This window comes from Capra hircus, chromosome 11 (assembly GCF_001704415.2).
Source record: "Capra hircus breed San Clemente chromosome 11, ASM170441v1, whole genome shotgun sequence".
NCBI classification, from domain to species: Eukaryota; Metazoa; Chordata; class Mammalia; order Artiodactyla; family Bovidae; genus Capra; species Capra hircus.
Window position 1 is genome coordinate 97244990 of NC_030818.1, and position 18020 is coordinate 97263009.

An 18020-nucleotide genomic window follows, 5' to 3' on the forward strand; every position below is an offset into this window, starting at 1 on the left:
CCAACCTCCTCCTCACCTTGAGCTTCTGAGGCACCTGGTCAGAGGGGGAGCAGCAGCAGAGGACAAAAGGTCCTCGCTGTGAGCCCACCTGCGCCTGGTGCCCACTCCAGGGCTCTCTGGTCAATGCTGGCTGAAGCAAGCGATGGGCTCCCACTTGCTCGAGGTCCCACCCGCCCTGCGCTCGCTCCATGTCGTGCATTCTCGCCTTCCTCTGGCGCTGCAGTGCTCAGGGCCTTGCAGGTGGGAGTCAGAGCCAGCTGAGCCCAAGTGGGGGCCCTGTCCCCCCGTGGATCCCAGAGCAGCAGTGAGAGGAGGGGGCCTGAAGAGGCGTGCCACCTGTGGCACCTGGCGATGCTCCTGACAGACGGGGTCCAGTCAGTGACCTGGACAGTCCCCAGCCACACCAGCGCTTCCTCTGCCCTTGGCAGGGACTAGGAGGAAGGCAGGGTTCCGCTGCTCCTTACAGGAAACTGCCCTCCATCCCATCCTCCGTCAACCGCCCACACATAACAGGCATAAAATACCCAAACCTCTGTGCCCCAGAGCGCGACCGTCAAATCCTGGTTTGTGTGGGCAATGGTGAGTCCCTGGCATCAGGCCTGGTGGTGTAGCTTATGTGTGTGCGTTTGAGGGGTGGCCTATGGGGTGGGAGGTGAGGGTGTAGGATCCCTTTTTAAATTTACCTTTTTATTTTGAAGTAATTTTCTACACAGGAATTTGCAGAACTGGGCAGAGCACTTACACATGCCTTTCACCCGACTTCCCTGTTAACTCATGTAACCACAGTACAGTGATCAGGTTAGCCTGGTGAACTAGTTTAGGTGCCACACTATGAACCAGACTGGCGGCCTTTTCCAGGTTTCCGCATTTGCCCCCACTGCATATTTTTCATTCACACTCCTCTCGCTGCCTTGCCCTCAGGGTGGTTTCTCCTGTCTCATACTAAGAGCATTATTGCCCTCGCCCAACCCTGCCCCCAGGAGAATGACAGTGGCCGTTGAGGACTGTTGACGCCAGTAATAGTTGTCGTTAAAGATACAGTGCCACAGCCGCTTCTCACATGCACCGTTCTGTGCATCCCCTCAACCGTCTGCTCCGTCGGCACCCCAGCTGTCCCCATTTCGCAGATGAGGAAAGTGAGGCTTGGCCAGGTCAAGCAGCTTGTCCAGGGCACAAGGTCAGTGATGGGTGAGAACGGAAATCCTGGTTTATCTGTTCTCTAAGCCACAGAGGTGACCTGCTCCTTCTCCTGCCTGAGAGCTTGCTCTGTAGCTATTTTGTTCTTAGCTCCTGCCAGTCCTGCTGTGGCTGTAGCTTGTCAGCCTCTTGGAGGTGGGGCTGTTGAACCTCAGGCTGTGTACACACACACACACGTGTCTATCCATGTGTGGCTGTGTACACATGTGCTGCCCCAAACTGTGTGAACATGTTAACTTTGGGAGACAGGAACTAGGGGTGGGGTTGTGGGGACTTTTCTTGTTTATTTTACCCCTTTTTATCCAGTTTATGTGATTTTAGAGTGCACATGTATTACTTTTATGTAGAGAATTCCGGAAGCCCTTCTCCCTGAGACGAGTGGGCATTCCTCAGCTGGACTTTCTGAGGACAGATGACCCTGGTTGGTTTCTGCCTCCCTGGTCTCAGCACGCAGCATGTGAGGGGTGGGGGTCCTCGGTCCGCGCTGTCGTCTTCCTTTGCGGGGGTGGCCCCACGTCAGCTCCATACATGTAGGTGCTGCCCTTCCCTGGGGGACGCCCTGCCTGGTCCTTTTCTCCAGGTTCGCTCAGTTTCACAAGTTTTCTCTCATTTCCATCTGTCTGCGGACTCTCAGTCTGGAACCCAGCCCTCTTGCCCAGCACGGCTGCTTTCTTTCCCCGCCAGGGGCTCAGCCGCAGTGGCCCTTGGACACAGCGGTGCCTCCTCGGCCGTCTGGCTGGCCCAGCCCACTCTCTGCCCTCAGCGAGGAGGGGAGATGTGGGATGTTGAACACGTGGTGGTAGCTGGAAAGGGGTGGTGGGGGTGCGTAGATGGGACACAGGCAAACCTGGCCCAGAGGGATGGCCTGTCGAGCCTCACGTGCTCACGTGGCCAGGGCCTCGCTTTGAAAGCCACCAGACGAAGCTGCTGGCCAGGAGGAGGCTGGGCCAGCTCGGAGAGGGTCGGGGCAAGGGAGCCGTAGTGCTGCCAGGCCCTCATGGGGCACCCCTCCTGGGCTCCTGGCAGGTGGTCCAGCTCTAGGGGGATGGTTACCCCGGGGGAGATCTTTGGGTAACATGGAACGGACGTGCCCAGGCGTCCGGAGAGGGCAGAGACGGAGAGCACACGCACTCGTTTCTCCTGACGTGGCATGAACCGTCGGCTGTGGGCACAACCCTCTTTGCTTCCGTCCCCTGTGCCTTCAGTTCAGACATGGAGGATGGGGCAGCTGTGGCCAAGCCTGCAGAGGAGGGCAGGGCGGCCACGTGAGGAAGTGGGCTTGGACACGGGGCTTGGGGTCTGTCTTTGAGCTTGTCCGAAACAGTTGGAAGACAGCACTCTCTTGTTACCGAATGTTCCCGGATGTGTGTATTTTCTTTGAAACAGCCTCCACACACTCAGGAAAAAGTGGTTTTTCTGCCTTCTCCCCAGTGGTCTGCAGCAGACTGTCTCCTGTTATTTCCTTGGTTTTCTGAACCTGAGACATTGAAGCCTGGAAGGAAACCAACCTCCCATATGGGACTTGCCCTCCCCTCTTTGAGAGCCCACACACGCAAGACCGGAGTCTGTCACACAGAAACCAGAGACGCGGCGGTTCTGTGGTTCTGATTCAGCTGCCACGTTCCTGCGAGGTTACATCATGAGAACTGCTTTCCCTGCCTTCAGCGCTTTGTTTCCAGGGAGCTTATTGAGCGAGCGAGTGAGCGAGCATGCGTGTGTGCGTGAGTGTGTGTGTGTGTAAGAGGTAAGGGAGGTACAGGGAGGGTGGGGAGATTGGGCTTGTCTGGCACAGGTCAGCCTGGCCAGACTTAGCAGGGTGGTGCCTTTCCCTTGGAGAAGGCGATGGCTCCCCACTCCAGCACTCTTGCCTAGAAAATCCCATGGACGGAGGAGCCTGGTGGGCTGCAATCCACGGGGTCGCTAGGAATCGGACACGACTGAGTGACTTCACTTTCACTTTCATGCATTGGAGAAGGAAATGGCAACCCACTCCAGTGTTCTTGCTTGCCTGGAGAATCCCAGGGACAGGGGAGTCTGGTGGGCTGCCGTCTATGGGGTCGCACAGAGTCGGACACCACTGAAGCGACTTAGTTGCAGCAGCAGCGGCCCTTCCCTTGATGCCAGACTGCCTCCGTGTCCAGCAGGGGGCGCAGGCAGGCAGCTGTGTGAGAACGTATCCCCAGGTCACAGCGTAGTTTCTCTGAAACTCTGTTTTCTCATTTATAAGATTTTTTTTTTAATGCATATAAACCCTTAGCCAATGCCTGAAACAAAGTAAATCTCTAATAGATTGTCAGGATGACAGCAGTCAGACTGCAGTGAGCTCCTTGGGGGCTGGTCTGACTCCCCTGCACAGGGCTTAGGGAAAGGATCACCAAGTTTATGGAAGGATTGAGGGAGTGACCAGGAGGCAAGATGCTCTTCCTGTGGCTGTAATCTTGGGTCCATCTGTTAAAGCTGACTCCGTGGGGACCCCTGCCTGGCTTATTATCCCCGGGTTAGTCTAGGATGGGCAGGGGCTGGGGTCAGGTGAGGGAGGGGAACCTGCCCCCTGTGCTCCTGGCACTCTGGCGTCTTGGTGTTGTTTCACACCTCTGGGCTTCTGCACATGCTCAGAGTGCCCACGGCCCACCCTTGTCTGAAAAGACGCCCGCTCATCCATTTAAGACCAGCGCAATTGCTCTTCTCAGTGGTATCTTAAACCCCCAAGGTGAACCTGTGGTCTGTTACACCAGCTGTCCTGAGAGTAGCTCCCTGCTGGCTTTCTCCCCCCACTACCCTGCAGGACCCTGGAGGGCAGGGGTGCGCCATCTCCAACTCTGATCCCCAGAATTGGTCCTCCAGGTCTCAGTGGTGGGGGTGTTGAGCCAACGAATGGATGGACTTCTGAGCACCAGGTGGTTCTTGGGCCACCATCTGTCTGTTCATAAGGGCTCCAGAGGTAGAAGTCATTCATCCTTGATTCCTCTTTTCCTCTCCCCTCACGTGCAGCCCATCAGCAGGTCTTATCTGTCTCATGTCCAGAACCCCTCCCGGATCCAGCTGTTTCCCCTGGGGCCAGCAGTCCGAGCAGTCCCATCTCTTACCCCCAACTGGGTTTCACTGCCCATATCTCTGGCTTCCCAGCCAGTTATTATTTTTTTTTCCCCAGCCAGTTTTCTGCACAGTAGCCACTATGATCTTCCAAAACAGTGAGATCGGATCTTGTCAGTCACCTGGTCAGAGACCATTCCCAGGCCTCCAGGTAAAACCCAAACCTCCCACCATGGCCTGCAGGGCCCAGCCTCTCCACTGCCTCCACTGACTGACCCCCAGCTGCGGCTCTTTCTGCATCACAAACCTGCTGAGCTCCTGTGCATCTCACAGGCTTTGCACTCGCTGTGGCCTCTGTGAAGAACACTCCGACTGGTTTTCATGGCTGATTCCTTCCTAGGACTCCAGCTCAAATGCTGCATCTTCAGAGTTCTTCCTTGACCACCCTGGCAAATACCATCTTCCACCCTATTTTATTCCTTGAAGACCCTCAAGATCTCAGTTACCTTCTAGGTCCACATGTGGTCTCTGACTCCTGCACTGGGATTTGAGTTCTCAGGGAGCAGGACCTGTTCACTTTGTGTTCCCTGCATCTGGAACAGGGTTCTTGACCAGCTTTCCTTGAATTTGGATGGGAAAAAATGACATTTTTATTTTCCCTGACTTTTAACTGAAGGTTAGCATCTCCCTCAGTTATTAACATAGATAATAAATCACAGTAATATTTATTGTACCTGGGACTTTGTCACCAATAAAATCATAGCTACTTCCATGAAGTGAAGTGAAGTCACCCAGTCATGTCCGACTCTTTGCGACCCCATGGACTGTAGCCTACCAGGCTTCTCCATCCATGGGATTCTCCAGGCAAGAATACTAGAGTGGGTTACCATTTCCTTCTCCAGGGGATCTTCCCAACCCAGGGATAGAACCCGGGTCTCCCACATTGGAGGCAGATGCTTTAACCTCTGAGCCACCAGGGAGCTACTTCCATACCACGTAGTAATTGTGGGCACGCACCTCAGAAGCTCAGGAAACTGGGCTTCCCTGTTAGCTCAGTTGGTAAAGAATCCGCCTGCAATGCAGGAAACCCTGGTTTGATCCCTGGGTTGGGAAGATCCCCTGGAGAAGGGAAAGGCTACCCACTCCAGTATTCTGGCCTGGAGAATTCCGTGGACATATAGTCCATGGGTTCACAAAGAATCGGACATGACTGAGTGACTTTCACTTCACTTTCATCTCAGAATATTTATGCTCGTCACTACTTTGAAATTATGGTTGTTATTAGACCCACAATAGATCTTGCTATTTAATACAATGATATATATATATATATATATATATATATATATATAACCTTACCTGAAGAAATACATATATTCCTACATTATAAATTGCTTTGAAAATAATAACTGAATTTGAATATAATTTGCTTCATGCATAGTCATGTGTATAATTGGTTTCCTGTGTAATTTTACTTTATTCATTTAAAAATGTCTCTGTGAGAAGGGGCCCATATGCTTTACCAGATGGCCAAAGGGGTCCAAGGTACAAAAAATGGTAGGAACTCCTGGCTAGAACAAGGTGAACACAGAGTAGGAGCTCAGTGAATGAATGGATGGACGGGTAAATGGATGGTGCCCATCTTCCCTGGTGAAGATGAGCCCCTGTGTGTTTTCAGGGTTGGGTGTCAGTGGCTTGGCATGAAATTGCCCTAACCCTAACTTTGAGGCCAACAAAGTTCCATTTAGTCAAAGCTATGGTTTTTCCAGTAGTCATGTATGGATGTGAGAGTTGGATTATAAAGAAAGCTGAGCGCTGAAGAATTGATGCTTTTAAACTGTGGTGTTGGAGAAGACTCTTGAGAGTCCCTTGGACAGCAAGGAGATCAAACCAGTCCATCCTAAAGGAGATCAGTCCTGGGTGTTCATTGGAAGGACTGATGCTGAAGCTGAAACTCCAATACTTTGGCCGCCTGATGCGAAGAACTGACTCATTTAAAAAGACCCTGATGTTGGGAAAGATTGAAGGCTAGAGGAGAAGGGGACAGCAGAGGATGAGATGGTTTGATGGCATCACTGACTCAATGGACATGAGTTTGAGTAAACTCCAGGAGTTGGTGATGGACAGGGAACCCTGGCATGCTGCAGTCCATGGGGTTGCAGAGTTGACACAACTGAGTAACTGAACCGAACTGAACTTTGAGGAGCAACTTACCTGATCAATCTTTTCTTTCTTTTTTCTTTTTTAGTATGAAAATTATCAAGCGTTCAGGAAAATTGAGAGACTGATACAAAGAACTGTTGGTGAATGGCAGTTGTTAACATTAACATGTATTTTCCAGATACATTTGAAAGTATGTTGCAAATTCACTTCCCCTCTAAATTGTCAGGTGCATCACTTAAGGATAAAGCCCTTCTGCTCCTTACCCTCCATATTGTTATCGCTCCAAACAAAGTGAGTAGCAGTTCAGTGTCATCCATTGTCCATACTCAACTTGCCCCAGTTGAGCCTCAGGTGTCGTTTATAGCTCAGCTTAGTTCTTTTGGGTGTTTTGGGATAAAGGAGGGAGGGAGGAGGCCCATTGACTGTGGTTGAGGAGATGGTTGAAGAAGAAGATGGAGTGGTTTGGGGACGTATCGGGATAGAGCCCAGGTTGCATTGACCTCCTTTTTTGATTGTTGACTTGTTTCCTGGTGGCACAGGGCTCTGTGATGGGCTGAGGGCTCTGGGAGGATAACAGGCAGTCCAGATTGGGCTGGTACTTTCTTCTTTCTGATCTTCCCCTAGCCCATCTTTCCCAGAGACTTCTGGGTTTGACCGTGCTCCCCAGAATGGGTTTTCTCATGGGCAGCACAGATTCAGCATGTCCCAAATCAGATTCACCATCTTTCCCCACAAACCTGCCACACCACCTCTGTTCCTTTTCTCGATGAGGCGCACAGCATCCCCTGGTACCTCAAGCCAGAGGTCGTGCATCCTCAGCCGGTTCTCTCCTCCCCCCATCAGTGTCTGTTGTGTTTCTGTCCTTACTGCCTCTCAGCCTGTGTGCTTGTCTTGACATCACTGCCGCCACCTCAGCGCAGAGGCCCCTTGTCGCCTGCCTGATAATTGCAGTTGGCTTCCAGGCAGCCCCTTTGCCTTCTCCTTTCCTGCCCCCATTATGTCCTGGGCTCTCGCCTGCTAAAAAAGCTGGTGGTGGCTACAGTGCTCTGATGTTTGGTGGTGTGATAACTGCCCTACTCGGGGCATGCGCTTATTGGCAGATGAACAGTGGTTCTGGTTTGAGTGGCTCAGGTGTGATAACCAGGGGAAATGATGCTGGACATTTGAGCCGGGTCCTGAATGATGATGGTTTGGTGGGACGGCAGGGCACAAGTTGCTTAACCTCTCTGGGTTTCAGATTCCCCACATGGAACGTGGGGGTAGCAGCAAGACCCACCAGAGGATGTCGTGAGGGTTAGAGGAGGCACTGGAGGTAAAGCGCGTGGCCCGTGGTGAGGCTTCTGCAAGTCTTAGCCAGTATTCGTGTTGTTACTGATGAAACACTCTGCTACATAGGGAGCATGGTGGATTCAGTTTGTCTTCGTCCCCTGTCTTCTTGTATAAGCATTTTATTTTAATAACAGTCTTTATCACTTCAGTTTACACCATTCCATTATAAAAATGTTTAATTGAAGAGAGGCTGTTTCTTCAAAAGTCTAAATAAGTAGAACATTATCAATTAAATGTACAGCGATACAGCCTTTAGGACTACATAATTCTTCCATTTTACAGTAATGCTTCCCCTTTAAAAATTTGTCACGGTTTGTCACCGATTTAAAGTACGAGGCACCTAATGCTAAGAAAGGATAAAACAGTGTATGTAATGTAAGTGAACCAGATCTTTTCTCAAGTATCGATACTTTCTAGAGCCCTCCCAAATTTATGTGAACATATTTGTTTCATAAATTAAACATTTTTTGTGTTGTTAATTTTTAATATTCCAAAAAACTTAAAAATATATTCCCTAGCTATTATAGGCAGCTTATTTTAGCATTTCACCTGTAAGAAACACTGATCTGTATACTTAAAATGATTTGTTGAAAACATTTTCATGATATAGTCCAACGTTTAATAAAAAGTATGAAAATAAAGTCTCCAGTATATTAAGATTTTATCCCTTGATTAGTTCGTTATTTCATCAGTTGAATTCCTTGAGGTGTGTAAGGCGGGTTGGTCCTTTAGAAGACGGTAGGCTGAAACAGAGGTCACAAACCCTGGCACCTAGGAGGGCCAGGCAGGCTCCCAAGTGGCTGCCCAGGCCAAGTGGAGTCTGGAACGGCCCTAGGAAGCCCTTCAGTACGAGGAGCAGCGCTGCTCAGTCCAGCTGATGGCCATCACGGAAGAAAGTGGACCCAGTGCCACCAGGAAAGTCAGAAACCCAGAATTCTATGTGAAACCTTTCAATTTTAAATATTGGTGATTAATTTGAAAAAATTCCTAAAACCTGCACAAGCCTAACAGACCACATTTGTGGGCCGTATTTAGCCCAAAGGCCACAGCTTGTAATCTTTCTTTGAGGGTATCCTCTGGGGTCACCTGCTCGAGTCCAGCACAGCTCTCTCCCAGGGTGGGATTAGGTTGGATTTGAAGGCTGGTTTTTATGAGCGCCTTTGCCTTGCAGGACTTCTCCAGACAGGTTATGTCACCGACAGAGGCTGCCCTGAAGCTCCCTGTGGCCCGGAGACTATGTACAAGAGGAATGGTCTGATGGCTAGCGTGTTGGTCACCTCCGCCACTCCACAGGTACAGCGCTGGGAGGACGGGGTCGGCGGGGAGGGAGCTGTGGGGAGGGGCCCTTGCATCTGACCCAGGCCCCCTGAGTCGAGGCCCGGGGGCTGCAGGGCTCCGTGAATGCCACCATTCTTAGCCTTCCCGAGGCCCCGGCCACGCCAGACGTGAGATTTGGGAGGCAGTCAGCCCTGAGGAGCAGGGTGTTTTCTGAAGTCGTTCTCTTCAAAGAAAAGCAAATACCTGCCCCGTCCAGTCGTAGCAAGTGCCACATTCCATCTTGGTGGCAAGAAGGCATCAGGCCTTCCCCAGCCAAGCTGCGGCTGATCATAAGTAAGTTGCACATTCCGGGATGGAGTCAGACAGAGGGGTGTCCAGCTGGCCCTGCCCTCCTGTTTACCGTGCTCAGGAGGAAACGGCCGTCAGGGCTGGTGGTCGAGAGTGGCCTGGGCTCCGGCCCCTGCCATGGGGGTTTGGGAGTTTGGATTTCAAGTTCCATAATGCACCGGAGGCGGGCAGAGGGCTGGGTGTCATCTGAGGCTCAGGGAGTCCGCCATGTCAGATGTGTGACGCCGGGCTCCTGTGACAGATGGGCAAGAGGGGAGCTCTGAGTTCTGCGCTCATTAGGCCCTCCCAGTCGAGTTGGGCTTTTGAAATGAGCCTGGGCAATCAGCTAGAAATCACAGGGGTTAATCCATTGCTTATCACCCTTTAAAAAAATTCCTTGGTTTGATCTGTGGTTCTGAAAGCAGACTCATGGGTCCCTGTTAAAATTCCCAGATGGCGCCAATAAAGTTATTGCATCACCACCACCACCAGCGCCACCAGCACCACTGAATGAACCTGGGGCAGCTTGTGATTAATAAGGCCCCTTGTGTGAGTGTGTGTGTTTGGGGCAGGTGCAGTGGGGTGTTACAGGAAAGTTATAAAACCTGAAATTCCAGGAATGGACTCTGTTTGGTAACTGGAGGAATCAGACTTCCATTTCCATTTACAGTTTACATTCCGTCTAGAGTAAAACTTCTCTCTTTTCTAGTCTCTGTTTATGCATATGAATCCATACACATATAAGTGCAACCACGCACATATATGCTGTATATGTGTACGTATATATGTATCTATACGGATATGCACGTACATGTGTATCCAGAAAGTGGTGAGTGCTCAATAATATGTGTCAAATGAACCTATGAATGAATACATATCTTATTGAAGTGCTCAATACATTTTGGTGACAGAGTGACATATTTATGCAGATACACGCCCACGATTTAGTGCTTGCTATATACCGGGCACTTTTTTGGTGCATTCCACAGGCACGATCTCGTTTAATCCTCACAATAACCCCAGCAGGCACGGGCTGTTGTTTCACCCCCAGTCAGTAAGTGAGGAAACAGGCAAGGAGTGGTGAATGAACTGACTTCAGATCACACAGCTGGCGGGGATTGACAGCCAGGCCCCTGTGACTCTGGAGCCGCTGGTCCCAACCACGATGACACGACACTCCCTGGAAGAAAGTCAGCTGCACCAGCTGCTCCAGGCTGCTCCGTGGGAGGGGATCGTGGGCGTGCAAAGAGATTTATCGGTAGCCGCCAGCTCGGAGTTCGTGAGACTGAGCGATCGAATAGACGGCCAGTTCCAGAAGCATTCAGAATTAGTCTTGATTACTTTTCAGAAGTTCAGGACACATTCTTCTCAGGGGAGAATGTCCCATCGCAATAGCCATCCCCTCGCCCTCCACTCCCAGGTCCCTTGAAACATTCACCCAGGGAGGGGATCCTGCCAGCTGCTTTGTAAGCTGCATTTTATACAAGTGCCAAAGCCCCGGGGAGCAGGTACCCTTTCATGGATGGTCGCTGAGGCACAGCGAACTGAAGAGGTCAGACGGCAGCTTGCTTGGAGCCGGCATTCTAAGCAGGCCTGTCTGATTTCAGAGCTCAGAGCATCTTAAGATCATCTCAGAGATTTTGGTATAGTAGACTCGTTTGTAAGCCTTTAAATGACACAGGACTATTGAAGTCTACAGGTTTAAGTTTCAGCTCCTCCTTTTAACCTCACATTTTCAGTTGTTGACTATTGGTTTCCCTCCCTGGCCTAAAAACCCTCTAGTTTCCAGTAAGGTTGCAAAGTTTTTCCAGATATAGCCATTTTGGAAAGAGTGAAATAAAGGGGAATTAATAAAAGCATATTCTCTAAATCTCAGTCCAAGATGTTGAGGTTAATGGAAACCACAAAATCCCTCTTCACGGGTTGGGACGAATAAAACCGTTTATGAACAGGGCACAATTTTGGGGTGGTAAGCTCGACTGGTTCCCCAAAGTAGAATTTGATGAAATTAAGTAAAATTGAACGGAAGGTACGTTCAACGTTCTGGGATCCCCGCAGTGTTGGGTTTCATGAAACTGGCCACATCTGGGGAGTTTAACTTGCTCTTTAACGGAAGACCATTCCTTTACATGCCGGCCTCACAGTGTTCTTCTTAACAAGGGGCTCTACTAAATATAACTTTCACGCCATCTCCAAAGCCAGCCAGTTACCTCTCACCTCATCAGCTAACAGGCTTTGAATTCCAAGTGGCCCCTATGTGAAACAAGCCTTGAGAGCCAATTTGACATTTTATATAATTTCCTGCAATGAACTTCAAGTAGAAAAAAAAAAGGTGAAACCAGGTGATGTTTAAAAACACGTAACAAAACAGATGATTCCTCAGGCCTCCTAAGGTGTGAAGGGTGGGCTGTATCTTTTCAGCCGTCACCCCACAGGCAGCCAGAAGCAGCTGGGGTATAGAGACTGAGGGAGACACACAACTGGGCTTGCATCCTGGCCCTTCCGTTTCCTGGCTGAGATATGTTGGGCAAGTGGCATGCCCTCTACTTCCTTATCTGTAGAAGGGGACTAATAATAGTGCATCATCAGAGAGTTTTTATGAGAATTAAGTTAGATTATGCCCATGAAGTGCCTGGAACAGAGTGAAGCACTAAACAACAGAAGCTCTTATCACTGTACGGTCCTGCCAGTCTCACTTCTGAGGTTTGGGCGTCAGTGATGGTGGGGTCAGCCAGACTGCTCAGGTGGCCCCGTCTTTCCCTGTCCTCCGCAGGGCAGCAGCAGCTCAGACTCTCTGGAGGGCCAGAGCTGCGACTATGCCAGCAAGAGCTACGACGCCGTTGTCTTCGATGTCCTGAAAGTGACTCCCGAGGAGTTTGCTGTAAGTGTCAGAACAGATGTGGGGGGCTGGGCACCACCACAGGAAGCTTGGGGGGTGGCGGGTGGGGGTGGTGATTGCCGCTCACAGTTGTTCGCTCAAATTGGAAACAACCCATATATGCACCAATAGGGGATTGCTGAATAAAGTATTCTTTATGAATACTTTATGAACCCCATGGAGCATTAAAAAAGGATGCTATCTGGGAGGAGGGAGAAATTAAGGAAAATTCCATAGACAGAGGAGCCTGGCGGGCTGCAGTCCATGGGGTCGCAAAGAGTCGGACACAACTGAGCATACGCTAGATATAAAATAGGTAATCAGAAAGGACACACAGAGAACTATGCTCAGTATCTCAGATTAACCTGTAATGGAAGAGCATGTAAAAAATGAATATGTGTGTGTGTGTGTAACTGAATCATTTCATTGGACATCTGAAACTAGCACAGCATTGTAAACTATTTCAGTAAAAATTTTTGAAGATGAAAAAAACCTATAAATATTTTCAGAAGATATATTTTAATACCCGATTTGGAAAAATTGTTTGAGCAGAAAAACCTTTGTTTTTCTATCTGTAGAAAAACCTACATATATACCTATCTATATACACCTATCTATCTATACCTATCTATCTATATCTATCTGTATAGAGAATTAATTTGAGTACTTGTTGCCTTGGTGTGAAGATCAAAATTAGAAAAAGAAATAAGGAAGAAATGTGTGATACATATTTTATACAATTATATAAAAGCAAAATAATAAATGGCTTTGAAAGAGTAAAAAAAACACAACACTGTCTGTCAAACTTTAACCACCTTGGAAGGCTTATACAGTACATATAAATAGTAAGTGAAAGGAGCCAGTCAAACCCTAAAGGAAATCAACCCTGAATATTCATGGGAAGGACTGATGCTGAAGCTGAAGCTCCCATGCTTTGGCCACCTGATGCAAAGAGCTGACTCATTGGAAAAGATCCTGTTGCTGGGCAAGATTGAAGGCAGGAGGAGAAGGGGACGACAGGGGATGAGATGGTTGGATGGCATCACCACCTCAATGGACATGAGTTTGAGCAAATTCTGGGAGATAGTGAAGGACAAGGAAGCCTGACGTGCTATAGTCCATGGGGTTGCAAAGAGTCGGACATGACTGAATGACTGAACAACAAAAGTGAAAGGAGCAGGTTACTGCACAATTTAGAGAGGAGTACTGTTTTTAAAAAAGCACGCACCACACATAAATATTTATATTTGCATAAGAAAATATTTGATGTTTACATAGTCTCAAGTATCTGAATATTTATATAGCCAAGCGTATTACTGACTGTGGTTTCTGGTTGTAAGAGTCTAGAAGATTGGAATTTAATTTCTTTCTATTTGTACTTTCTATATTTTCACAATGACTGTTCTCTACAATGATAGACAATATCATTTGAATGGATTTTGTAATTACACACGTTTCAGAATCGCTTTCCCACTAGCCAGTGTGTTGCTGCGGGTGTGGCCATGGGGCTTCGTGTTGGAGGAGCAGACCAGGCTCCTCGTTGAGCTGTGACCTGCTGTCTGCCTTTTGCACTGTGAGGGTCGACGGAGGACACTGGCTCTGGGGTGACCCGATTGCACAGTGCTGACTCGGGCTGCAGTTCTCTGGGGAACCACCAGTGTTTCTGACCATGCCCGCTTATCCCAGGGCCCCTTGCTCTAACAGGTGTTGTGCCGTCCGGGGGCCTGTGGAGCCAAGTGTGCCCCATCTCTTTGCTCTGCCATCACTTGCTCCTATGTTTACCTTGTTGCAACAAGGTAAGCCCCACGCTGAGCCCCACACATGGGTCACCTCTCTCAGTGTGTCTGAGGGATCCTTTTAAAACCTGTGTGAAGCTCTCTAGAGGTCCCCTTGTACTAGGAGACCTTGCCTTCCTCTCAAGGCCCCCAGTGACCCAGGGTCTGGCCGAGCCTCCTCTCGTGCCCCTCCTTGCTATCCAGCTGCACACCGGCTGCCTCTTTCTTCCCCAGGGTTACCCGACATCCCCCTGCCCCGGGGCCCAGTGCTGCTTCTTCCTTCTGTCCTAATGGCACTTTCCCACGTGTCTCACCATCTCTCTTAAGATGTCAGCCCTGGAAGAGGCATTTTGCCCACTAAGGTAGCATCTCTACAGCTCTGCCCTGACCCTGCTCTGTTTCCTTCATATCTCTCCAGATATTACATTCTGTAACAGTGTTTCACTGGCCCTTCTCCACTAGAATGCCACCTCCCCAAGGACAGGAACTTTATCTGACTTCTTCACTGCTCTCTCCCCATTGCCCAGAACGGTGCCTCGCTCATAGTAGGTGCTCAGTAAATACATGTTGATGAGATGAATTCAGTCCTTAGAACAACTCAGTAAGGCAGATTATTAGCTCCTGACTTTCTAAGAAAGAAATAGAGGATCTAAGAGATTTTTTTTTTTTTTAAACCTGTATCAAAGAACCAGATGTGGGCAGAGCCAGGTGTGAAACCTTCATCTTCTGTTTTTTCACCTGATGCTAGGTGATGATAACAAGGGCACCTTCCACTTTGGAACACTTCCTTTGTCTAGGTCTTGTACTAAATGTATACATGCATTAATCTAACTTACTGTTCACAAAAGGCTTGCAAATTAGGTCTATTTATTATTCCCTGTATATTGGTGAGCAGGTGAATACCTAGAGAACAAAGTCACCCCTTCACATGAACAGTAAGTGGCACTGTCCGTCTGGGCTTTAAAACCAGGACTTCTGGCATCCTGGGTGTGTGCTCAGTAGCTCAGTTGTGTTCGACTCTTTGTAGCCCCATGGACTGTAGCTGGCCAGGTTCCTCTGTCCATGGAATTTTCCAGACGAGAATACTAGAGTGGGTTACCATTTCCGCCTCCTGGGGATCTTCCTGACCCAGGGATTGAATCTGAGACTCTTGCATCTCCTGCATTGGCAGGCAGATTCTTTACCACGGGCCTCACCTAGGAAAGCCTGTGATTTCTTAGACCAGCAGAAATATAGTCTGAGTCACATATGCAATTAAAAAAAATTTTAATAGCCACCTTAAAAAGGTGAAATTGTTTAAAAAATATTTTTTATTTAACTTCAGTTCAGTTCAGTTTAGTCGCTCAGTTGTGTCCGACTGTTTGCAGCCCCATAAATTGCAGCACACCAGGCCTCCCTGTCCATCACCATCTCCCGGAGTTCACTCAGACTCACGTCCATTGAGTCCATGATGCCATCCAGCCATCTCATCCTCGGTCGTCCCCTTCTCCTCCTGCCCCCAATACCTCCCAGCATCAGAGTCTTTTCCAATGAGTCAACTCTTCGCATGAGGTGGCCAAAGTACTGGAGCTTATTTAACTTAGTTCAGTCACTCAGTCGTGTCCGACTCTTTGTGACCCCATGAATTGCAGCATGCCAGGCCTCCCTGTCCATCACCAACTCCCGGAGTTCACTCAGACTCACGTCCATCGAGTCAGTGATGCCATCCAGCCATCTCATCCTGGGTTGTCCCCTTCTCCTCTTGCCCCCAATCTCCCCCAGCATCAGAGTCTTTTCCAATGAATCAACTCTTCGCATGAGGTGTCCAAAGTAATGGAGCTTCAGCTTTAGCATCATTCCTTCCAAAGAAATCCCAGGGTTGATCTCCTTCAGAATGGACTGGTTGGATCTCCTTGCAGTCCAAGGGACCCTCAAGAGTCTTCTCCAACACCACAGTTCAAACGCATCAATTCTTCGGCGCTCAGCCTTCTTCACAGTCCAACTCTCACTTCCAAACATGACCACAAGAAAAACCATAGCCTTGACTAGGTGGACCTTAGTCGGCAAAGTAATGTCTCTGCTTTTGAATAGACTATCTAGGTTGGTCATAACTTTTCTTCCAAGGAGTAAGCGTCTTCTAATTTCATGGCTACACTCACCATCTGCAGTGATTTTGGAGCCCCCCAAAATAAAGTCTGACACTGTTTCTACTGTTTCCCCATCTATTTCCCATGAAGTGATGGGACCAGATGCCATGATCTTCGTTTTCTGAATGTTGAGCTTTAAGCCAACTTTTTCACTTTCCTCTTTCACTTTCATCAAGAGGCTTTTTAGCTCCTCTTCACTTTCTGCCATAAGGGTGGTGTCATCTGCATATCTGAGGTTATTGATATTTCTCCTGGCAATCTTGATTCCAGCTTGTGTTTCTTCCAGTCCAGCATTTCTCATGATGTACTCTGCATATAAGTTAAATAAGCAGGGTGACAATATACAGCCTTGACGTACTCCTTGTCCTATTTGGAACCAGTCTGTTGTTCCATGTCCAGTTCTAACTGTTGCTTCCTGACCTGCATACAGATTTCTCAAGAGGCAGGTCAGATGGTCTGGTATTCCCATCTGTTTCAGAATTTTCCATAGTTTATTGTGATCCACACAGTCAAAGGCTTTGGCATAGTCCATAAAGCAGAAATAGATGTTTTTCTGGAACTCTCTTGCTTTTTCCATGATCCAGTGGATGTTGGCAATTTGATCTCTGGTTCCTCTGCCTTTTCTAAAACCAGCTTGAACATCAGGGAGTTCACGGTTCACGTATTGCTGAAGCCTGGCTTGGAGAATTTTGAGCATTACTTTACTAGCATGTGAGATGAGTGCAATTGTGTGGTAGTTTGAGCATTCTTTGGCATTGCCTTTCTTTGGAATTGGAATGAAAACTGACCTTTTCCAGTCCTGTGGCCACTGCTGAGTTTTCCAAACTTGCTGGCATATTGAGTGCAGCACTTTCACAGCATCATCTTTCAGGATTTGAAACAGCTCCACTGGAATTCCATCCCCTCCACTAGCTTTGTTCGTAGTGATGCTTTCTAAGGCCCACTTGACTTCACATTCCAAGATGTCTGGCTCTAGATGAGTGATCACATTATCATGATTATCTGGGTCGTGAAGATCTTTTTTGTACAGTTCTTCCGTGTATTCTTGCCACCTCTTCTTAATATCTTCTGCTTCTGTTAGGTCCAGACCATTTCTGTCCTTTATGGAGCCCATCTTTGCATGAAATGTTCCTTGGTGTCTCTAATTTTCTTGAAGAGATCTCTAGTCTTTCCCATTCTGTTGTTTTCCTAATGTCAGTTCCACAACTGGGAGACTGAACCTGGGCCACAGCAGTGATGGCCCAGAAGCCTAACCACTAGGCACCAGGCAACTCCTTTAACTTAGTATGTCTAAAAATGTCACTTCAATCTGTAAGCAACATGAAATTATTGAGGTACTTTACATTATTTTTTCACATTAAATCCTCCAAGCTCAATGTGTCTTCTGAGGTTGGAGTGCTGGCGAACTTCAGATGCTCAGGAGCCACCTGTGGCCAGTGACCACTGTATTGGGCAGCGCAGTGCTAGTCTGTCCTCTCAGGCCTCAAGCTGTGGTGCCTCCGTCTCCTCTAGAAGACGTCATGGACCTTGCTGGCTGATGGCGTAGCTTCTGTAATCTATTTACTTTTATTTGCTTGTTACAGTTTTGGCTTTTTTTTCCCTTGCTTCGTGAAAAGGATGAAGTAACCATGAGGTTTAAAAATCCCTTTGCTTGGGAGTTGCCTGGGGCCTAGTGGTTAGGCTTCTGGGCTGTCACTGCTGTGGCCCAGGTTGAGTCTCCCAGTTGGGGAACTGACATTAGGCAAGCCATGCAGCACAGCCAAACAACAGCAAAAAATCCCTTTGCAGTTCTTCGCCACATGGAATAGCAGAGAATTAGGCTGTACCTGGGGCTTCACAGGTGGTGCTAGTGGTAAAGAATCTGCCTGTCAATGCAAGAGACTCAGGAGACTCAGGTTCGATCCCTGGGTTGAA

At 48.6% G+C, this 18020-nt stretch overlaps 1 protein-coding gene across 12 annotated transcripts in view; it reads left to right on the top strand.

The window, feature by feature from the left end:
- The window catches only part of RALGPS1 (Ral GEF with PH domain and SH3 binding motif 1), a 300991-nt gene that overhangs the window by 23923 nt on the left and 259048 nt on the right, over positions 1-18020 (top strand). For all 12 annotated transcript variants that reach the window (XM_018055789.1, XM_018055792.1, XM_018055795.1 and 9 more), the window contains exons 3-4: positions 8894-9015; positions 12101-12208. In XM_018055789.1, the coding sequence (XP_017911278.1) occupies positions 8959-9015; positions 12101-12208 (165 nt within the window). In that variant the 5' untranslated portion in view covers positions 8894-8958. The remainder of the gene's footprint in view (positions 1-8893; positions 9016-12100; positions 12209-18020) is intronic.